Here is a 23,473-nt window from a genome sequence, read left to right as displayed (position 1 = left end):
GTACGCTTTAAATTCGTAAGGTCACATGCCGATGAAAACCTGCACGCAATTTTTGACGTTATCGCGTGTGAAAAAAGAGTTATAATGCTATGAATTGATTACGCGTGTAAGGTATCATTAGAGAAGAGCAAACACTATTTTTGGCTAACTCGTCTGGAATAATTTATTCAGATTTCGCGTTTTATGGTAAAGTCTTACGTGCGAACTATGTTAATGTCTGAAATACATAAAAATGTGTAACAAATGTTTTGTAGTAACTTACACTCTATCTTTGGTAATCTTTGCCTCCCATGGGCGTCGTAAGGAACTACAAAGGGATTTTGTCGGAGGTAGCAAATCAACCAACCTCTCGAGTATGAGGGCGTGGGTTCGATTCCAGGTCAGGCAAGTACCAATGCAACTTTTCTAAGTTTGTATGTACTTTCTAAGTATATCTTAGACACCAATGGCTGATATAAAGGTGAAGGAAAACATCTTGAGGAAACCTGGACTATAAAGTCTGTAATCACCAACCCGCATTGAGCAAGCGTGGTGATTAATGCTCAATCCTTCTCCTTGTGAGAGGAGGCCTGTGCCCAGCAGTGGGACGATAAAAAGGCTGTAACAGAACAATAACAGAGCAAATCTGTAAACTAATAGAATTAAATTGCTTTTAATACGTAAGAAAAGCAGAGAATATTTGTATGTAATTTAAGACTTTCGTGCTATTTTTACTAACATTATTTATAGAAAACTAAGTATATACTTATTGCTTATCCATAGGTATAAGTACCTACTGCCAGTATGAAGAGGTATTTCTCAAATTATGGCGAGATAGCAAGTTTCTTAGCAGGACACCTATTGTCAAAATTAAGTACACGAAGTTACAGTCACAGCACATAAAAACAAAGTTTGTTACCACATCCCTTTGCTTGCAAATCAGGCATAAATCTAGTCAAGAAAGCGCCTTGACAAATTGTGGCCTACTTTCGTAGGGCACTAAGATAAGTCAAAACAAGTTGTTTTTCCCTAAGTCTGAATTTATTTACGTCTACGTAATATACCATGTAGTACCTAATACTAATACGAAGAATGACTGGAGACAGTATCTTATAGTGTAAATATATATAGCAATTACAGGAATTCTAATTTAGTTGTAACTTAGTGCCCATTTAGGGTATAAGTACATACATTTATTGACCATTAACTCACGTGTGACTCAACCTACTTAACCCTAATTTAAATTCCATGAAAAAGTCAATAAAGTCGAACAGTAACGTAGGTGGTGACAGCTAATTTAAGAAAGTAATTAAGTACTGGCATGCAGTAGGTACCGATTAGTTATTATATACACCCAAATGGGTATATCACACAAAAAACAAAATACGTTCTATATTACATCTGTTCATTTGCCACCTAACTTAGGAAAAAAATGGTTCATTAAGTTATTTTTTTTTTTTTTTTTTTTTCTGATATACTTGTATATTTGAAAGGGATATTTACAAATAACTTTTTACAATATCTTAATAATAAATATACATATACAACATACAACTAACTTATACTACTTATCTTTATACAAAACTAAAAATAAAATACTATATACAAAATATATATAAACATAAAACATAAAATATAAAAGAGCATCGATCAGGCGTCGAAGTATTCCTCCGCATCACTGTCCTCCGGAAACGTGCCCAGAAGACTGGCTACATTGCCACGTTGAATGGCAATGCTAATCTTAAGTTAATCAATTTCCTAGTGCTATATCTTACCTACACACAGTCCACGGTCAGGAAAACAAACTTAAGACCTAAATAGGGAATCGGCCAGGTTTTATAACCCAGAAAATATTGAGGCTAATAAAAGTGTCCAATTCAGGTCAGGTCTGTCAGCACTGGCGCCTTCAGACGACTCGTAAAGACTTGTATGACAATAAACTTGACCTTTGCTAATCGCACGTAATGTCTTTAAGACCCTTTATACGTTACCTTGTTAGCCCACTCCAGTTTACGACTGTATCAAATAAAAAGGTTATTGTTTTGTCGACTATTGAGAAAAACAGAGCCTGAATTTAAGAATACCACATCACATATTTACTTTTGAGTAGTCAAACAAATCCTGATCAGTTTACCACGACTCGTGAGATCAAGATTTGTGTTTGTAACGCCGAATTTCGTATAGAATTAAATTTTGGAGATAATTAGATGAAAAATTAAATATCCTGTGAAAATATTACCAAAACATATTCACAGTAGGAAGGTGGTGGAAAGCTTTGTATGTTATGAATGTTTTGTATTTTTCTTCTAAGTTATGGTACGAAATTATTATAAAACATAGGTATTAATTTCGAAATATTTTAAGCTCCACATATCCTCGTCACGCTAAGTAAATCACCATCATTTGACGGGTCGTGGTCTTATCAACACTAAACAAATTTTATTACGGAGGGTCAACTCATCGACCGGTCAACACGTCATGATCTTCACGATACACGTAGTTATCGTGAAGTAATGCGCCCTTTGTCCATTAATGTTAGGATAGTCGGAAGAATTGTTGTCTGTGTGTCTATTTTTAAAGGCAGTCATTTGCTCTAACACTAATAACAAAACGTCAGACACACTTATAACTGTCTATAATAGGTAATTCCATGCTGCCCCAATTTCTACTATTTTCACACCCTCATCTAGTACTCGATGTAACTTTGGTAAAATAAATAAAATATGTAAAACTATACTTATACTAAAAAAACGGACACATTCGTAAACTACCTTAACCTTTGTCAACGAATGCTGAACAGGACAGGTTTAACTATCCAAGTATCTACATCCTAAATCCCTGACTGGAACAAAATATAAACATTTAAAGCGGTCTTGCGGTCCCAGTAAGCTTGTTAGTGGTGATCCTTAAGGGTCCGCCGGACAGCCGAAGGGTCACTTATCGGCAGATAGGACGTGCCTACAAATCGCTCTCATAAATTTTAGGACGCCGCTGACTTTGCTCATAAAATAACTTAGTCGATAAATTGAAAGCGGATACTGTCTACTGGGTACTTACGAGCCCAGTAATCTTGTGTAGCTTTTTGTTTTTAGTATCATATTTGTGCGGGATGGGTTTTATTTTCCGTAAGAGTTGAAGACTTTATAGTGTTTTTAACTATCGGAACATCAAATGTTGGCATTTTGGAAGTTTCAATCATCTAGCTATAGTCATCATTTTCAGTGCATTAAAAAGTATACCTTTTTTTTTTTTTTTGTTGTCGCTGGGTAAAAAAATGCTATTACGCATGCCCTTCCCGTCGGGGGACGGGAGAGGGGTATGTGGGACTCCCCGGTAACGACGTTCCCGGTATACCCACTAAAAAGGCCCAGCGGCACTCCGACCTCGCCTGAGTGGAGGGGGTCTGGGAATCTAGTGCATCCAGTCCCCCACCGGCGATTGCCCGCCTCACGGCAGGCCCCTCATGCCTCCCCCCAGTGGGGAGGGGTCCCTATGATGGCCGGAGCACAAGGGGCGATCCTTGTAATGCAGGCGGTGGCACCCCCGCGCCTGTCGCCCGCTGATCACCCCCCGGGGCGGATGGGGACGGACGTTGTGTTCGCCGTCTTCCACCCCTTCTTCGTCTGCGGAGCGGCGCTGCAACAGGGTCGTTCTCCCGCAAGCGCTCTGCCGCCTCCTTCTGTGACATGACGTCCTCACAGAAGGAGGCTACCGCTAAAATGTATACCTACGTAATTAATGATTTATGATTGTTAGTTCAAAATAAAGCATATTGTAACCTAGTTAGGTAATTTTATTAAATGCTTATATTTTTCTGGTCTACCTATAAAGCTCCGATATTTTCACTCGATATTGCCAAAGTCTACGTTCATTAACCGTTTAAAACACCAGCATTTTCTTCTCCATACACTTGTAAAAGCGCTGAATAAACCGAACGTTAAGGTGTTGACTCCCATACCAAATTAATGATGAAAAAGAACTAGTGAAAGAAATCCCTCAGCGTGGGATATCGATTTAGAGTATTCACACACTGCAAACTTTTAGTTGGCCCATAGTTAGTTTGGACTCATAAATTAGTATAGTTATCGGCACGGATATTGAGCTATCGGCAGAAGAGTGGGGATCGCTTTGCGCACTGTACACTTAAGGCAATACACCAATAAATCACTTCTGCGCAGGTGAAGGTCAGGGCTCAATATCCTTGCCGATGATTATATGTAGTTATGATGAATAGACATTACAAAGAACAGGTACTAAGCCGGTCTCAGACCGACTGAAATCTTTTATAGAAATCAAGATTTTCCATAAAAAAAATCTTGTACGCCGCCATAGACTCAACTGTCGGCCGACTAAAATTTTGTAGTGTACGGATACTCTAAGTGTTGACTTGTTGAGGTATGTTTGTGAGTCGTCACAGTGTGCAGTGTCCCTTACAAGTCCACAGTCCACTCACACCTACACAGATCGCGAATTGAAGTATGTAAACAAACATTCAGCTTTTCTTTGGTTTGGACAAGTCTTGATGTGGGTGAAATCAATGTTGTGAACAGTCGGTGGTATGGATTGTAAACAGGCTGTATAATTTTGTCGTAAACAATTCGAAAGAGAGACTTTATTTCGTGTTTATCCTATTTATATTTTGTTAAATAAATTATATAAGAAAGTTACGAAACCTAATATATGTATACGTGTAACATTTGAAGATTTTAGGAATCACAATACGTGATTAGTCTATACAATTATGTATTTTCAAGTAATGTTCACTATGGAGAGGCAAATCATATTATGTCGATAATTATTAAAAGGCAACACAAAAAAATAATTTCCGAATCTTTTGTTCAGTTGACCGCTGAAAATTTTCAAGGGAAAATAGCATTTTTTGTACTGTCAACTGCACTAAAAAACGGTGAGACTATATAGACGTCTTATTAACAAAACCGCCAAATCCAAGTCAATAACTCAAGTTATATTTTTAAAAACCGAATTTCTCCTAAAACTGATAATTTCCCGCCCTTGTCGCTCAGCTGTTAAGCTTAGTTTATTATCGTAATGTAATTGTCGCGGTTCCACTCGAAGCCACGGGGGGGGCGCTATCGGACCTTGTAAGACGGTAATCGCGGCGACCTACTGAACGAAATATAATTACTATAAAATAATAGTCGTCGTCAGTTCAATCGCGACGTGTCAGGAACGCATTCTCTGAATGGCCGAACTATAACCTCATGACTCAAGTTAGTAAAAAACAGCGTTGGTAAAAATGCTACATTTTTTATGGAGCAGGGGTCTGCGGTTACCTTTTTTGTTTATGAAGATTTAGATGAGAAAGCACATTTTATCGTAACATCAGTCACAACATTATGGTGGTGTTGTGTTCCACCATGTTCCAATATAATAGGAACTCTTCTTTATTCATGTCATAGTATCACTTGACAGCTCCTTGTAAAGCACTGGTACTCAGCTACATCCGGTTAGACTGGAAGCCGACCCCAACATAGTTGGGAAAAGGCTCGGAGGATGAGTATCTTCTTGACAGGTGAAGTGTGGGTTAATGTAAACGTGTATTTGTTGTTTGTACCTACCTACAATTGTACATCCGTCTAAACATGCTTGTCATATTATGACTGAAACAGGAATAAACACAATTCACATAAAAAATAGTAACAAACAGGAAAATCGTAACACTATTTACAATAATATCACAGAACGATGTAATTAACGTTACAACTTGACTCGGAAACACTGCCTCGACCAAAAAAATTGTTTCATTAAACGCAATTAAAATCGTAATTAAATGTTAACTTAACCGTCATGACGGTACAATTTAACGGATGGAAAATATTACTTGTTCTAATATCGTGGTAAAGATTTAACTTGATTGTAACAAATACTTTATATCCATGTTACACGTTTTTTCCACTTTATACAAGACTTTCTCAGAAGCTTTCCTTCAATCTTTTCATAAAGATCTATAAGGAAAATGCATTATTTTTTAATTTTAAAGAATTGTAATTTCGTCTACTTTTGTTTGAGTGAAAAAAAGCTAGTAAGCTCTCGTGCTGCAGACGACAGATTAATTTGTCAGTGACCGAGTTCAAGCGTTGACAGTCTTAACACAGGTTTTCAGGTGGTAGGGAAATAAACATTTAGTTGGCATGTTCAATCAAAATAACTTCTATGTACTCTTGTTTCCGGAGCGGGGAAACTATTGAAATTACTAAGTATTACTACTAAGGAATTTCGGGAGACAAATTAAAAGCGTGTTACCGATTCTGAGGTACTTTTAATTGTAAAAAAACTAATCTACTGTCTGACCCATCTCGGCGCGACATCTCCGGTGGGGCGACTTATCTACCTAAGTTCTTAAAATTATAGTCAGCACATTATACATGTGTGCGTACAGACTTAATCTAGGGCCGAAGGCTGGGTGGTCACCATAGCTCCTCCGACCTTAAGAGGAAAATTATCGGGAGAATCGATTTTAGATTGGTTCCGATAATTTTTCTTGAAACACGTGTATTTCAGCAATTTGAGCCGAACAACATAAACGGAAAATACAAAAATACTTAAAATAACTAAACCTAAGGTCACGTACACCAAGGACGCACTGAAGCTACTGTCCCTTTTATCAAAAACACTTTCGATCACTTCACTATGTTTTAACGAATACGCCATATATTTCACTTCGTCTAGATTTATGCCCTTCATATCAAGTGCACGTGTACTGGATAGCTGTGCGTTAGTGCGTAACTGAGGTAAGGCGATGATTGGTACTCTTTTCACCACATCGGACTCTATGAAGATACGATGATTAATGTGTATGCCATGAATCTCCACCTCACAGGGTTCTTCGATGGTCATCAGGTAAGTACCAAATACCAATTGTCTACTGGTCTCATCCTTGCATCGTTCTGTTAGTGTGGTCTTCTCTTCACTATACAGGATCCAGTTGTTGTTAGCGACTTGTTGGACTCTGACCTGTTCGATTTCTATTGGATGTTGTTTGCAAAGGGTAAGGTCGTTTTCGAAATTCATAAGCTGTTCGACACAGGTAAGTTCATAGAAGGGGATCCTGTTGTCTGCAGTGCAGAGGAAGCGAGCACCGGCAGAGAATGGTCTACACGGTATTGCGATTGGTGAGTATCTATTTTCTTTCGCCAATAGGTAAGGGTATTTGGGGAAAATAGCTAGGGTCTTATTTTCGGTGTCATGGAAAATTGGTAGGGAGTAAATCTTATAATAGTTATAAGTAACATTATCGGTAAGTGGTATCTCCATTATAAACGTTATTTGATTACTTTTAATAAATGATTTAACACATATAATCTCTTCTATTTTTAACAAGTTCGCTTCGGCGGGAGGATATATTAAGCTTTCATATTCGGATATTAATTTAAGATGATATAAAAGTTCTGAAGAATTAACAATTGATTGATGTAAAATAGAGACTCTGCTTAATGCAAGTGCAGTTTCGATTTCACTTAATCTAATAAATATAGTACGAAAGTTACTCATGAAAACATTGAACAACCCAGTTAAGTACGTCAGAAAAATCCAACTATTTTGCTGAGCAGTTAAATCTTTAATTAATGTTTCAATTTTAGTTAACCTGTTATGGAAGTTAATTGTATTCTGTTCAATAGTTTCAGTGGCATTAATAAAACTGTCAAACATTTTAGAGACCAATGTTAACCTTTTAGATATAGTGATTTGACCTTGATTCAATTTAGAAATGAGATTATCATACTTCAACGCATCATCATGATCCAAATTACCGGTAACAATTTTTATAATAGAGCCCAGTGGATTAATGAGTCCTCGTTTAGATCGTTTGGATGGTATAAGCTGTTGGTATTTTTCTACAGTTAAATCACGTATGGAATCTGTATGCATTTTAATAGTCATAATTTCTTGTGAGTATGATGCATTCCAATCAATTAAATTACAAAGCGCTTGATAGTTGGTAGAGATGTAGTTAAGGTCAGTATAAATTTGATCTAGGCTGATGATCTTTACAATAGTCCACTGATCAGTTTGGAAATATGCATGACCTTGTTTCACCGGTAAAACTCCTGGATTACCTTCAAGATTTTGCAGATGAAGGGCCAGCGACAGCATCGTGACTGTCATCAATAATATGCCGCACCTGTGGAGGACGTTTTATATTTTTAATAGGAATTTTGGTATCCCTTTCTCCTATTTTTATAGGTAAAATATTTTTATCTGCTTTGCCTGTTACTACAGCTTTTATATATCGGGGCTTATCCTTACTTTTACGCTTATTTATGTCTTTACCGAAAACAATTTCTCCTTTTTTAAACTTTATTTCACCTTCACCACCCTTACTCTCTCTATTCTTTTCTTTAATATTAACCATTTTGTCTGCTAAGTGTTCGTATAATGTTTTTATTCTTTTTGCATGATCTTTTACTAATTTTTGGAAATAACGTTTTTCTAATTCTATGCTAAACGGACTGCTTGAGTCGGTATGTCCGAAGACAACTTCAAATGGTGCAAGTTCAGTGACTGAGTGAATAGTGTGATTGTATGCCAGAACAGAATAAGTCATAACCGAAGCCGCATCAGTACATTGTTTTTCGTATTTGGCCAGTCTGTAAATTTCTATTATAGTGGAGTGGAACCTCTCAATAAGACCCATTGAATTGGGGTTATTAGGGGTTCCAATGTGGAAATCAATTTTATGTAAATTCAAAAATTCCTTAATTAGTTCATTATTAAATTCGGTTCCGGGGTCTGAGCTTATTCTTCTGGGTGTACCGTAATACGAAAAATATTTCATCAGTGCTCTAGTTACTTCGGGAGTTGATTTTCCCTGAGTTTCGATTGCCTGACCTAATTTGCTAAATGCGTCAATTATAGTTAAATAAGTTTTACCTTCTATACTAAAAAGATCTATAAATAGCTCTTGAAAAGGCGCGTCTTGGGTTTGTGTTAGTTGTAATATAGGTTTGATGGGTTTCCTATCATATTTCATTCTACGGCACCCATCGCAACTGTTTATGACTGCTGTTACAGTTTCCTGCATTCTATTCCAATAATAATTTCTACGGAGCCTAACTAGCGTTTCTTTTATGCCTCTATGACAGGTCTTTCCTTCATGGTGTTTAAGTATAAGTGCCTTTTGCTCTCCTTCATCTTCTACAAAAATAACTCTTTCTGTACATTCAAATAGGTTAATAGTTCCCTTTCTGAATAGTTCAATTATTATATTGCTAAATAGTTTCCGATGTTCATTCTCCTCAAAATAAATGAAATATTTTAATTTTGGCTGTATGTATTCCTTTAAAAAGTCCTTTACTAATTGCGGATTATCTTTTGGCAGGAAAACTTCTAATATCTTTTGTTTGTCACGTGACAGGTTCTTAACATGCATTTGATTTTTAAACCATGAAAATATTAAGATTTGATTCGGCTTGGTGTCGATCGCCTCATGTAAAATAGGTATACCGGTTGATTCTAATTCTACAGCGGAATGAACGGTTTCGTTCGACTTACTGGACACTGATCGTATTGGATACTCATTTGTATCGTAGTGAACTTCTCTAATATTGTCGGAAAAATCTATAGGACTACAGGTCATAGTTCGACTAGAATCAGATATCGTTACTGTTGATGAACCTTTACTATCTGCACATTCATTTAGATTTTTATCTTCCTTCTCATCAATATTAACTGCTAGAGACTGATTTTCGTCGTCTGTGAGTAAGGCATTGATTTTTATTCTGGACAGAGCGTCTGCATTTGTATTTTGTTTGCCGTTTTTGTGAATTAAATCAAAGTCGTAATCTTGCAAACGTAACCGCCAACGTGTGAGTTTGCTACTAGGGTCTTTAAGAGATTGGAGCCAAGTTAAGGGACGGTGGTCAGTATATATATAGAATTTTCTACCGTACAGATAGGGCCTAAAATGCTTTACTGCCCACACTATAGCGAGCAGTTCACGTTCGATGGTACTATAACGTGATTCTGTATCACTGAGGGTACGACTAGCATACGCAATGGGCTTGTCACTGCCAATCTGTCCTTGTGACAGCACAGCGCCTAGAGCGACATTGGATGCGTCGGTCGTCAGTATAAATGTTTTGTCATAGTCAGGGTATTGTAACAGTGGGGCATGTGTCAGGAGTTCCTTGCATTTGTTAAATGCGTCTATGTATTTCTGGTCAATAACAATTTTGTTGCGCTTTTTTAAGCAGGCTGTCAATGGTTGAGTAATTTTTGCAAAATCTTTTATAAAACGTCTGTAGTAACCTACAAGTCCAAGAAAGCTCTTAATCTCTGTCGTTGTCTTTGGTAACGGGTAATTCAATACAGCGTTTATTTTGTCGTCATTAGGCTTTAGCCCGTCTTTAGTTATAGTGTGTCCAAGGTAGAGCACTTCTTTGCGTAAAAATTCAGATTTGTCTAATTGAATTTTCATGTTAGTTGTTCTAAGTCGGTCAAATACAATTCTTAATTTATTTATCATTTCGTCAAGGCTATTTCCGTAAATTATTATGTCATCCAAGTATACCATGCAGTGGAGTCCTTGCAGACCACGCAAAATATTATCCATGGTCCGTTGGAAGGTAGCAGGAGCGGTTTTAAGTCCAAACGGCATTCTGAGAAACTCAAAATGGCCATTTTGCGTCGAAAAAGCTGTCTTCTGTCTATCCTTCTCTTCTACTTCTATTTGGTGGTAGCCGCTTGCTAGATCCAATGTGGTGAAGTACACACTCTTTCCTAGTTTGTCGAAAAGGTCATTAATATTAGGTAGGGGGTATTTGTCGTCTATGGTTATGTCATTCAGTCGTCTGTAGTCTATTACCATCCTGTATTTAATTTCACCAGACGCATCCTTCTTTTTAGGGACAAGGTGAACTGGAGCACTCCAAGGGGAATGAGATTCTTGTATAACATTTTCATGAAGTAATTTTTCTACCTGATTATTTATTTCGTTTTGGATGAAAGGTGCCTGTCTATAGGGTTTAATGTATATAGGATCTTCATTTTTGGTACGTATGTGATGTTTAACCTGATTAGTAAACGTAAGGGGGATTTGGTCACAGTAGAATATGTCCTTATATTCCCTACAAAGTGCATAAATTTTCTCACGTTCTTCGCCATTGGTATGATCGAGTCTTAATTTATCTAAATTTTCTTCAAGTAATTTGTCAATTTCTAGAGGAGTATTGGTCGTAGTAAAATTAATGTTGTATTCTGTATTTTCATATGGCGTTACTGTGAAAGGTTGGCAAATAGTCAGTTGTTTTGGGCAATCTGAAGTGTTTTGAATTACTGTAAATGCGTATCCACTATCACAGTTTACTAAAGCACTAGGCATTCGTAGTCCATTTCGAAATTCTTGGTAGTCAAGAATAGCGTCACCTGAATATTGATCTACTGGCAATTTAAATCGTTGTTCTGAACGTGGCTGTACAGTAATTTTATAATTTAAATTATTATTGATTATTGGAATACAAGTGGAATTCGTTTTTAAGATTCGTTCTTTTAGATCAATAATTGCACCTAATTGCTGTAAAAGGTCGTTACCTATAAGCCCGTCATACCGTGGATCTACTTCGTATACATAGAACTTATGCCAATCGTCACTAACAAAGGTAGGTAGAAGAGGAATTTCTATTACTTCATTATGTCTACTAGTAGCATGAGTACTAACCACCTGAAAATTTTCATTACGTATATAGTCGTAAAAATACTCATATGCTTTTGTAGGACTAATGAACGATCTCATACTACCAGTATCTATCATCATTTTTGCGTCTATCTCTTCTACATAAATATACGGTAGCTCTAAATTAGAGTCAAAATTTAATTCTAAGATTTCTTGTCCGTCGAGGCACTCTCCTGAAAATCCAGTGCCTGAATTTCATTTTCTGATTGTAATTCATAGTCAACATGAGTCTCGTCATGATAATTAATTTCATTTGAGTCACCATAATAGTCATCGTCATAGTTAGAGTAATAGTTATTGTAATAAGGCTCATAGTCGTCAGCAGACAATTCATTTAAATTGAAACCTTGTGGTACATTCGATTTAGGTTGGGCTGTTCGCATAGACACATCAGTAGTTTGCGTTTGAGGTTTTAGTATTTGTGGGGTATTAGAATTATTGGGGGATTTGTAACCAAACTGCTGAGGTTGCAACGGTTTATAGCCAAACTGTGGCGGTGGCCTGTATCCTAATTGTTGGGGTGGCCTGTACCCAAATGGTTGAGGTGGCCTATACCCGAATTGTTGAGGTGGCCTGTACCCGAATTGTTGGGGTGGCCTGTACCCAAATTGTTGAGATTGGGGTAAGTACCCAGGCTTGGGGCGTGATGTTAATGCATTTGGTAATTGACCTTGGGGCTGATTGAATTTATTCTGTGGAATACCGAAATTAAATTTAGGTGTGGTAATATTATTTGGCAATAAAGGTTTGTATCCCGCTGGCGTCATTACCAATTTTGATCCGAAACTGCTAGATTGACCGTAAATGCGATTCCTAGTATTATACTGCTCTAAGAAATTAACTTCCTCAAGTACTATACTCAAGGCCGCTTCTAAACTAGAGGGTGCCTTAAGCCTTACAATACGAACCATATTCTCTGGGAGATTGTATAAGAACACATTCAAGGCCGTATTGTTATAAATAATTGTCTTTGCACTCTTCAAATCAGTATCCTCAATCATGTTGACCTTGGACATCAATAATGATCGAACACTTTGGATTCTATTACAAAATTCTAAATAACTTTCACCGGATTTAATTTTTAAGGATTCTAATTCGATATTAATGCACGCTTCGCTACGCGGGTCTCCAAAATGTTGAATAAGTAGATCTTTAAAAGCAGACCATGTCACAATATCTTCACGTTCTGATAAGAGCGCTGCGGCGTCATCTCTCAATCGACTAGTTAAAACATTATAAACGTAAAGATTTTGTTCGTGGCTACCCTTATATCGGTCAAGGACATACTGACACTTTCGCAAATAAAGATTTAACTGTCTTTTATCACCATTATACAAAGGTATTAATTGAATAATTTCTTTGGGTATTTGTTCAATAGTCACTGAAGTCATCATGTTCACAGAGTAGAGAACGGAACAGATAAAACAATTCGTGAGAGTACAATTGACTATGCTATGAAACACACAAGATAACACAATTCAAACATAACACACGTAAATCAGAAAATAATTAGACGCAAAATGTATGTAATAGTTTAGGTAATAAAATTAAAAATATTAATGTATAAAATATATATTTTTTTTTATATTAGGTGTAGAATTACATACACTTTACTTATTACTTTTAATAAAACACATTTATAAAAATATCAATGCAAAGAATACACTTGAGATAACAATTAATTGGCGTCTCTGAAAGTTTAACTACTCTATGTCGGTTCTATTTATAGAACACAATGAGATAAGCCAATAATCTAAATGAACACGTTATAATGAGAGAGGTTTAATCTCAAAATAATGTAGGTATTAAGTATTGGGGGATAGAGGAACATGGATTGGCGAAAAAATCACTCACCAGCCAGCTGCTACTCTCATCCTTGGTATTCCTTTGTTTGCCCACACGCACCAAGAGTAATTTATTTGGTTCGTCGGATTTCACTCGTCCTTAAATTCCCACAGCTATCGTGCAGCTCGTCCTCGAGACACGCGACGAATTTAAAACCGCGAAGAATTTAGGAATATAACAGCGAAATCCTACCGGCTGCGCCACTCTTGTTTCCGGAGCGGGGAAACTATTGAAATTACTAAGTATTACTACTAAGGAATTTCGGGAGACAAATTAAAAGCGTGTTACCGATTCTGAGGTACTTTTAATTGTAAAAAAACTAATCTACTGTCTGACCCATCTCGGCGCGACATCTCCGGTGGGGCGACTTATCTACCTAAGTTCTTAAAATTATAGTCAGCACATTATACATGTGTGCGTACAGACTTAATCTAGGGCCGAAGGCTGGGTGGTCACCATAGCTATGTCAAAAATAAAGCCGATATAAATAAATAAACATACCAGAACTTAACTAATTTATCAAATATGAAACTTGCCCAAACAGCACTTTCATTACATCTCTAATTTTATTATTGAACTTAATTTGAGTCACGAAACAAAATGTCTAATCCACGTGGAACCTGTTTTGGGTAAGCCACGCTTTATTTGACATGATCAAATGTCAAACATGGGTCGTACTCGTGACGTCATACAAATTATAACACACGCACAGAACAATCAGAGTGTACATTTACTCCTAATGAAGGCACAAAAAGCTGATCGTAATCAAAAATTTTAGCAGCCCTCCTTAATTAGGAAAGGAAACGGTTTTTTTGTATTACAACGAAGTTTTAATTGGTTTCATTAGAAAATGCCAAAGTGGACGTTTTTACAATCTATTATTGAGCCCACGGTTTTGTTTTTACTAGACTGGTTTGGCAAGTCTAAGCTTTTTAGAACTAGACTTTAGGAAGGTTGGACTTGGAATAAGTGGTCCCGTTTTAAAGTTACATTAATGTGCTTAATTAAATGTCCCCCGCAACTTTAACACGTGCCCTAACGTATTAGTTACTAATACCCAACATTGCTACATTAGTTTTCAAAAGGGCTTCCTAGAACTAAGCCTGGAACAAAAGTATGTAGTAGTTTATGAAAGTTAATATCAACACCCATAACAGCCCGGGTCCACTCAGTACTTCGATTAGAAAGCTTATATTTTATATTCATAGCTGTTCATTGCATTAAAGTTCTGAACTGTGTCTGAAAGCAGCCGTAAATGAGAGCGGCCTTTAAAATCGATTACTGGATGCAGAGGGTAGGCGCAATAAGTAATACGTAGCCATTATCGTTGATAGCCCCTTTCCGAGCCAGCTGCTGAGTGAAAGCTCTTAGGATCGATTTTATAATATCTGAATGCCATCTGCTTAGTCTTTTGCTTAGTCAGATGGGATAACCATTTATCTGAACAGTATGAAGGTAAGTTAACTTGGACTTTAGGAAATGCAGACCAAAATGTTATGTGGATAGAAAGGGGCCAAAAAAGTTATAGCTACTAACATTTTACGATGGATACTCTTGTCTATAACCACACTGCAAATTCTTTCCAAAGACATTTAAAGGTTCTGACAAAGGTTTGCAACTAGCCGCCTACAGTTTCAGCATACTATCACCATCCTTAGGAACTAATACTTACTTCTACTTTATGTAATTGGATCCTTCACAGGATAGTCTTTAAAATCTAACTTTGCGGAAAGTAAGGAAAAGATATCGACAAATTAATCGCTAGTTAATAGGGCATTCGATTGGTTAAGTGTGCGATTCGTATCCAAGTCACGTCGGTCATAGGGGCAGGTTGTGTGTAGGTATCGATTCGACCAGACCGCACCGAATGCGTTTCATGTCAAATCGAAACTACAAACTATGAAACTACACTGGTTTTACGGTTCAATGTTTTGATTAACTTTAGACGAGGTTTAAATCAATATTGTTTGAAATTAGCGATTGGATACGTGTGGTTTGGAAAAGCAAAATATTTTATTTTGTTCTTCAAATTCAGTTAATAAGGATTATTTTGCGAAAACATGCAACATTAATTATTAACGATCGACTAATCAAATAAGAGCAACTATTTTTGCCTCATATTCCTTAATCATTCGACTGTTAATATGATTTCATCCATAAACTTGCATATACTTCACAAAATTCGCATATCCAAGCAATTCTGAGCAAGCAATTAACAGATCAACAAAATTCTTCGAGGCTCCATACAAATTCAATTGAGTTTCGTTTATCGCACCAACTTTAATATTCGGTCTAAAAGTGCCGTGAAAACCAAGTATACGAGCCAACGGGAACATAAAAAAACTGTGTAGACCGTTTAACCGTTTGTTTTATAGTTCAGTCTAAATTCGGTTCATGAATGTCCATTAAACTTGGCAGAGTTCGGAAAATTGCTCTCTCAAAGATCTTCAATAAAGCGTACTTCGATGTCTATTAATGTTTTGTCATGAACCACAATTTATGGAAGAAATTGGATTTCGTGTGAAAAATGCGATTAAGATCACCGATAAAATATATTGGAAGGCACATCTTGGCGTGCTTGTATGACCTTGTTTTGACCGTCAATATTTATATCTATACTGATAAATATGAATAAAGACCAGATATTTTTATTTACCATACAATATCTTCATATTAAACATGTCGTAAAAATACATAGTCGAAAAATGAATACATACTTATACTTTATTTAAACTTAAAGTACTTATATCTTGGATATTTAGGCCTTGAAAATCATGCTATACATTTTCCGCAAACTGGACACAGAGAAATGGCGTTGAAAAATTTAATAATTTTCAAGAATAAGGTGGAAACGAGCACCGAAACGCTTTAATACTTGAACATTATATGAAAGAATTTAACGCTATATTGTTGTGTAAAAAAGTTATGAAGTATCGCCGTAAGTCATTTTTGAAAGCAATCTTCTAAAATTGAGGACCTCACCTAAATTCCGGGTTCACATAATGTCTTTATTTAGTTCTTTTGACGTAGTTGGGAACTTTATGTAAGCGAAATGTTAATATAATGGAAATAATAACTACTACTACATCTGCCAAGCTGGATATGATAATGGGTTTTTAAATCGTATTAATTGTTTGCAATTGCATATTATGTATGATAATACATAATTTAGAATGTTTTTTTTTTATACTTTAGCATTGTGTAATTTACGTAATAATTAATTAAAAGTCTTGTTCCCTTTCTTAACCAAAATCATTGACTTGTACCCTTTCTTAACCAAAGATATTGACTTATTCCCTTTCTTAACCAAACTCAAAGAAGTAAGGAAAAATAAAAACTGGCATATGATTTACACACTTTAATCATCATCATTAACATTATTTTCACTTGTGTTAGGCCAATTTTCCACAATGTCAATAAAAAAATCCTTCTACACGTGTGTGGAATGTACCTACTGCAAAATGCGTTTTAGATCTTCAATCTTCTTTCTTTATATTGATGGGCACAGGACTATTGTATGCTTTTTGTTCTGGTTCTTTATATTCCGTTTCTTGATTGATATGTTTGTCTTACCATAGAGAATTGAAATCCACAAATATTGCCAAAGGTGAAAAAAGTTGACATGTTCCCTTTCTATTAACCGATTCATTTAAGAAACAATGTCGTACCTATTCAAACTTATGTGACGTTTAACTGAACAGCATATACAGCCAATTCCTGTCCAATTTGCATTATGACACTTGAAAAGTAAAACCTAGGTACTTATGAAAATGCAAAACCAGTTACCTGCATTATCTTCTTCGCCAACTGTACGGAACTATCGCAAAGCAATCTTAGCCGACCTCATTTTACGCCTGTCCGTCAAGTGTCACGAAGGTAAGATACGCAACTGATATACGTATACTAAATAATAATTCACGTACTTTACAAGAATCTCGTCGGAATCATTTTACGCATCCCGTCGATTTGCTGTCGAACTTATAAATCGAAAATGTCATGAAAAATAAGTGCTTAGCTCCGCGCCTTCGTGTTACGAGGAAAATTTCGCGAAACATGAGTAGGGAAATCGGTGATGTGTAGGGATATGTAGACACTTATGTATATTTTTTATCAAATGTGGGTTCGATGACGGCTTAAGAATCCCTGGTTTTAATTCCTCAATTCTGTTTTATAATCGTATACAGAAATATGAATTTTCACATACAATCGTAAAGATATATTATTAAAAAATAAAAGAAAACATTTCGATAAATTACCATGATTTGTTGTAAATGTTTATCGCGGTTTTATGAAATCAAAACAGCTGTTGATTCAAGCCTGCTTCCACAGGGCTTGCATGATCAGCGACAATTACTTCCACGTGACTCGCACAACCCTATTTCAAAACACTATAAATACGTACGTAGGTATGTTTCCAATGCATTGGAAATTTACTAATAGAACAATCAAATAGTTGCGTACAGCAGGACCACAAAACGTGGTCCTTTGTCACCGTTATTTCGATGACGGTTTGATTAATTGTACCTACCGCTTTGTTCGGGAACATTCGATGTGTTTGAAAACGTTACCTGTGAATATTTGTTACTAGTGATTAACACGCAAAACGTTCGGTAACGTGTTACTGCGGCATATTGTAGGCGCGTCGTAGTGGCGACGTTACTGTTGCAAATAGGTTAACAATTATTCCCTTTATGCCAATTACACGATTGCAGTGCTTGAGGCAATTTCAACTGATTTGACTGAAACGTAGTATGTTGTAAAATATGTAAATAAAGTAGTTCACTGTAGTGTTATTAAAAGGCTAACACTACTTTTTTAATAAGATGTTTCTCATTTAAGTGTGCCTTGCCGTAATTTGTACAGTTCGAAGTACTTAAGCTTTACCTAGACTCGGTCGGCGAAGACAGACTCGCCTCATTTTCTGCCATTTCGTCCCCATTTCAATACCTTTTAGTTTTTTATTCATTAAGGAGATATTCTATTATACTATACCTATTGTATGGCGTTAGTATGATTCAACAGCTAAACATGGATGATTGTCGTGTTAGCCCTTTCTTGACGCAGTGACCAGATATGATGACCGCTGTCTGTGGCAGTTCTTAACTTTTTATTTTACAGTCTCTCATTTGTTCTAGTTCGCATATGATAAGATAATGGAACTTAAATAATGGATACATAAAATATTTACTGACACTAGACGTTTATAAAACTCCGTAGGCAGCGTATATTTTTCTCTAGTATCATTTTTTCACTATTTCGCACAAAAGTTAACAGAGCCAGTTTTATCGTTTGCGAAATTCTAACCTTTTATGTCAGAAAAAGCCTTTCGCTAGAGTGAATTTGAAAAGCGCCGACCGCAAATTGAGGATTTTTACGTAGCAGTCACATCAAAAAAATGTGTCGAAAATTAAAACACAACGCATGTCTGGTATGTCGGTCAACGAGTTTTGTTCAATTTTTTTCAAACAAAAGAAGAAACATACAAAAGAAGATAACTTTACTATTTTATTTGGGAGTCATTTTTGAAGTTTTCATATTCCTATCCAATACTTTGTACAATATTTATAAACCACATTTAAGTCATTTCCTTTCAGAGGAACTAACCTACATTTCACTTATACAAATTATGGTACATAGTTTGTAAATCTGTTCATAGCTGTTTATTAATAAGAGCCACGCGTGCGAAACTACTAGTCTCTGGCACATTAACCACATTAGCACAGTTCAAAAAACTGAATTGCACTCCACACAACTCACGCCATACGTACATTTTCCTGCACTTTTCACAAACACGAAAATGTTTTTTTTAATGTCTGCTAAAGTTATAATTGCCTTTTAACCCCTCGGCGAACTGTGCCGTGCATACTGCAAATCGGTTTACATACGGCGGCAAGTTTGCCAACTGTTTTTAGTCGATTATGGAATTTGAGGTAACTTTAATAAGTTTGTTTAACTCGAAAATCCTTCATGAATGTACTTATTGAGTGTCAAAGTCACGTCTTTCGGTATATGGTTTTGCGCCTGTCACAGTTATATATATATATTTTTTTTGTAAGTAAACATCATGTGGTTGTAAATAATAAAGGAAACATAACAAATGTATCATGTGAAATAAAATTGCCAGGAAGCTAAACAATTATCAGGAAGGAAAACAGAATGCATCAAAATTATTTATAATTTTATTTAAAACAAACTAGGTATTCCATTTTAATTCTTTTTAAACAGTCATATTCATACATTTACAATTAGATTAAATAATTTGAATATCATTTTCGCCCGGGGCTATAAAATCCATGATAACATTTCGGATAGAGGTTTTAAAACGGGTTTGTATTACATCTACAATACTCGGAGATACTAACAAAATTCTATAAAAAACCGCTACACAATATTATCATCAAATCCTGTAATAGCTAAATACCAATTTTCTATACCTACATTATCAGATGTTTTAACATAAACTATAGTAACAAAATATTTCTAAACTCAAACAAACTACACCGCTAAAGGGTCACCTAACTGATCTATGGGCCGTTTGTGTTCCAAGTAAATAAGCATATACTGCTCCCCAACGGATTTCCGAATGAAAGATCACAGTTGGACAACTTTTATGTCCTATATCCCTATGGCCTGTAACCAAAGGGCTTTAAAACACATTAGCTAAATATTCGAAGGTGTATTTTAAACATGAAGGACAAAATGACTAGCGGAGGTGACCGGAACATCTCCTGAGAAAGTAACGCGCCAAAATGCGGGTGTGCGGGGGACGAGGAACGTTTCTGTCTTGGGTCTTATACGCCTTCTTTGGACCCGATTTTTTTTTAATTTCAAAAATCCTTGACAGATATCCCAAAGATCCCGAACGCCTCGTTAGTTCTCTATAGTTCGGCCATTCAGAGAATGCGTTCCTGACACGTCGCGATTGAACTGACGACGTAACTTTGCAATGGCGTTGCAGTTACGATAAAAATATTTTTGCTGGTTGTTTACCGTTTTAACAATTGAGGAGCATTAAAACAACATTATTATATCAATAATCAATGAATGTAGTTACGTCGTCAGTTCAATCGCGACGTGTCAGGAACGCATTCTCTGAATGGCCGAACTATAGTAACTGATTGTTTTGGTCATGCCCACCCACCGTACGTGTTTGACCTAGAAGAAGGCGCATGACCTAACTGCATTATGGTATCTCCGCTCATCTTTCTTTACTCCATGATTTTAAACCACTAGTACCTCATTTTTCAGGCAATTCATCATATGTAGAACAATAGTAATTTCTAAAGGACGTGAACTCGAGCCCTGACAGGCGCTCATTAAGTGCAGTTTGATTAATTAATCACAGCTACGATGGGGTGAAGGAAAAATTGTATATCCAGGATTCTTTGCCTAAGTAACACGGATGATTGGTATGTTTAAGTAGTGCTTGATGCATGGTACATGGATAGAACACCTCAATTACAATAACAGTAAAAGATATTTAGATGTTTTTTTTTATAATATTAAGAGAATACTTTCGAAACTTTCAAAGAAATTCATGATCGTCTAACATAATGAAAATAATTTCTTGCAACGGCTATGAATGAAATGAGGATTGCCTCTAAGTCAGAAGCTCCTTTTAAACTTGGCTTTACAGTTTTTAAGCGGCTTAGGAAACCTACAGACAACTATGGTTTTTATTGTTATAGAATATCATACTACTGGGTTAGAAAGTTTCACAGCGTCACTAGGGATAGATATAACGGAGATAAGTCTTTGTTTTAGATAAAACACATCATTGTAAAATATTTTAGTAACACTGATCAATTTCTGGTCAATGATTTTCGATAAGGACTGACATGAATATGATATTCTAACACATATACGGTAATTGATCCTCCGAACGCACGTACAGCCCGATTCCTAGATATTAATTGATCCGTAAACCAGTAATTTAGCTACAAACTCCTCCCAATTCCACAATATAATGCAAGCAAAGCACAGCTAAATTCATATTAACCAAACCAAATTATAAGCTTTAGCTCTCTGCTTAACCTAATTCCTCCTCAACTTAGTGAAAGCTACATTTAATTAAAAAACAGAATGCTTTAACAAAAAATGTACCTATAACCGCTAAGACAATAACGCAAAAAGTTTTTTCATTATCCGCTGAGCTGTGCCCATAAAGAGGAATTTCTTACTGAAGGTACAACCCAACATCCCACTAAGTACTAATTAAAAAGACACGGAAGGCTCGTCGGTACTTTCCACAGAGGAAAGAAAGGTAGCGGAGGTGCAGGGAGGACAAAGAGGGTAGGTCAGGCGCCTTCTTGTAGGTCACGGTAACGTACAATTACCAGAACTAACGAGGCATTGGATTCCTTGACAAATAAAACCAATCTGTCAAAGATTGTTCTTGATTGTTTGGTGATTTTATTTTGAAAACTAGCTGTTACCGCGACTTCGTCTGCGTGGGCAATATAGAATTTCCAATTTTCCAATTTCGTTTATTTAATCGTTCATTGCTCAACCCCGTAGGTGATGGCGTGATAATATATAGCCTATGTGTTGAACCGGGCCCCAGGTAATAGTCATGCTTTGATTTAAATCCATGCAGTACTTTTTGAGTTTATCCGGGACAAACATACAGACAAACAGACATACAGACAAAAATTCTAAAAACTACATATTTGGGTTCAGAATCGATTATGGATCACCCCCCAAGTATTCTTAAAAAAAAAATATTCAATGTGCAATTTTGACTTTCCTATCATTTTATTATATGTGGCGTGTAAGTAGCTAGTAACGTTCCTCGTCCCTTAAAACACCCGCATTTTGTCGCGCGAATTGCTAAGGAGATTTTACGTTCTGACATCTCCGCTAATCATTTTGTTCTTCATGGTACTTTCCTTCACTTTCATAGTGCGACGTGAAAGGGTTGCGAATCGCTAAATCCTGTTATGTACGAGATTAAAACGAGTAAAGCCATATAAAACCCGTGTGATGGAGCGGACAATGTGTAAAATGTGCTGCCAATGCTAATTGACTTACGTTTGTGCTGCGTTGTACGTGCTGCTTCATTAAGGCGCTTATAGGAGCAACGGAGATTCAATTGACACCCACTGGACATCAAAGTAAACATGTAATACCATTAAAATGGTATAAATTTTAAAGGACTGTTTTAATGCGTGGATGGAATGATGTTTTGCTTCTACTTTCGACTTTTAACAATTGAATTTTTAATGAAATTCTATGTATAGAAATAGATATATATTTTTTTAACTACTAATTTAATGCAATATAGGAAGACCAAAGATAATATTTGTAAACTAAATCCGAGTACACAACAATAGCAGAATAATGAAAGCAGCTAAGTTTCGGTAATTCGAACAACAAACAAACTTGTGAGTTGTCCGATAAATCAGGCCAGTCTATCCTCTGGCAACAAAAGTTTTTGTTTTCATATACCTACTTCTGTAACAGGAAACTTGTGTCTATTCTGCATGTATATGTTATTGTTTGTACCTAAAATTAATTTCGCCTAGTTTACATTATTTCCGTATTGTATATTATAATTCAAATTGAAATCAGTAAGCGGTCATGCCCCACATTGCTAGTCCTATTTAACTGTATCAAAGGACCAACTTATGCAGACGCCTGGACGCTTGTGATTTACTCTGGTTCATAACACAATGCAATATGGGAACTTGCTAAACAAATTAGAGATTTGCATAGACATTTCGTATCTGAGGTCCCATGTGGTGTTTCAAAGCATCGACTAATGTTTGCAATATCTGCACAGTCGAGCTTTGCACAAAAGGGGTCACGCGATACATCGATGCTTTTGTGTCTGTATGTTTGTATGTTATTACAACTCGTGTTGGCGAACATACATCCAGCAAACGTCAGCAGTCTCATTAAAATTGTATTCTCAAAGCAAACGATAGTAACACGAAACTTGTTAGTGTTATTTCGATA

The 23,473-nt window shown here is 36.2% G+C and overlaps 2 protein-coding genes across 4 annotated transcripts in view; one reads left to right on the top strand and one right to left on the bottom strand.

Annotated features, from left to right (window-relative positions):
- LOC124636924 (GTPase-activating Rap/Ran-GAP domain-like protein 3) overlaps positions 1-23,473 on the top strand; it is a 113,542-nt gene that overhangs the window by 24,112 nt on the left and 65,957 nt on the right. The gene's annotated exons all lie outside the window — the stretch shown is intronic.
- On the bottom strand, positions 6,226-13,803 carry LOC124636947. Its single transcript, XM_047173242.1, has 2 exons — positions 13,526-13,803; positions 6,226-8,122 (listed from the first exon to the last, which is right to left on the bottom strand). The coding sequence occupies exons 1-2, from the start codon at positions 13,543-13,545 to the stop codon at positions 6,382-6,384; spliced, it is 1,761 nt and encodes a 586-aa protein (XP_047029198.1). The 5' UTR covers positions 13,546-13,803; the 3' UTR covers positions 6,226-6,381.

This window comes from Helicoverpa zea, chromosome 2 (assembly GCF_022581195.2).
Source record: "Helicoverpa zea isolate HzStark_Cry1AcR chromosome 2, ilHelZeax1.1, whole genome shotgun sequence".
NCBI classification, from domain to species: Eukaryota; Metazoa; Arthropoda; class Insecta; order Lepidoptera; family Noctuidae; genus Helicoverpa; species Helicoverpa zea.
The sequence above is the reverse complement of the archived record's forward strand: the minus strand, read 5'-3'. Positions and strand labels throughout refer to the sequence as shown.

Bases quoted from the DNA above. Each gene is read 5' to 3' on its own strand.
- LOC124636947 (XM_047173242.1), bottom strand. From the start codon at position 13,545: ATGAGAGTAGCAGCTGGCTG. The intron at 8,123-13,525 runs GTGAGTGATTTT...CGTCCTCCACAG, and splicing joins ATGAGAGTAGCAGCTGGCTG to GTGCGGCATATTATTGATGA.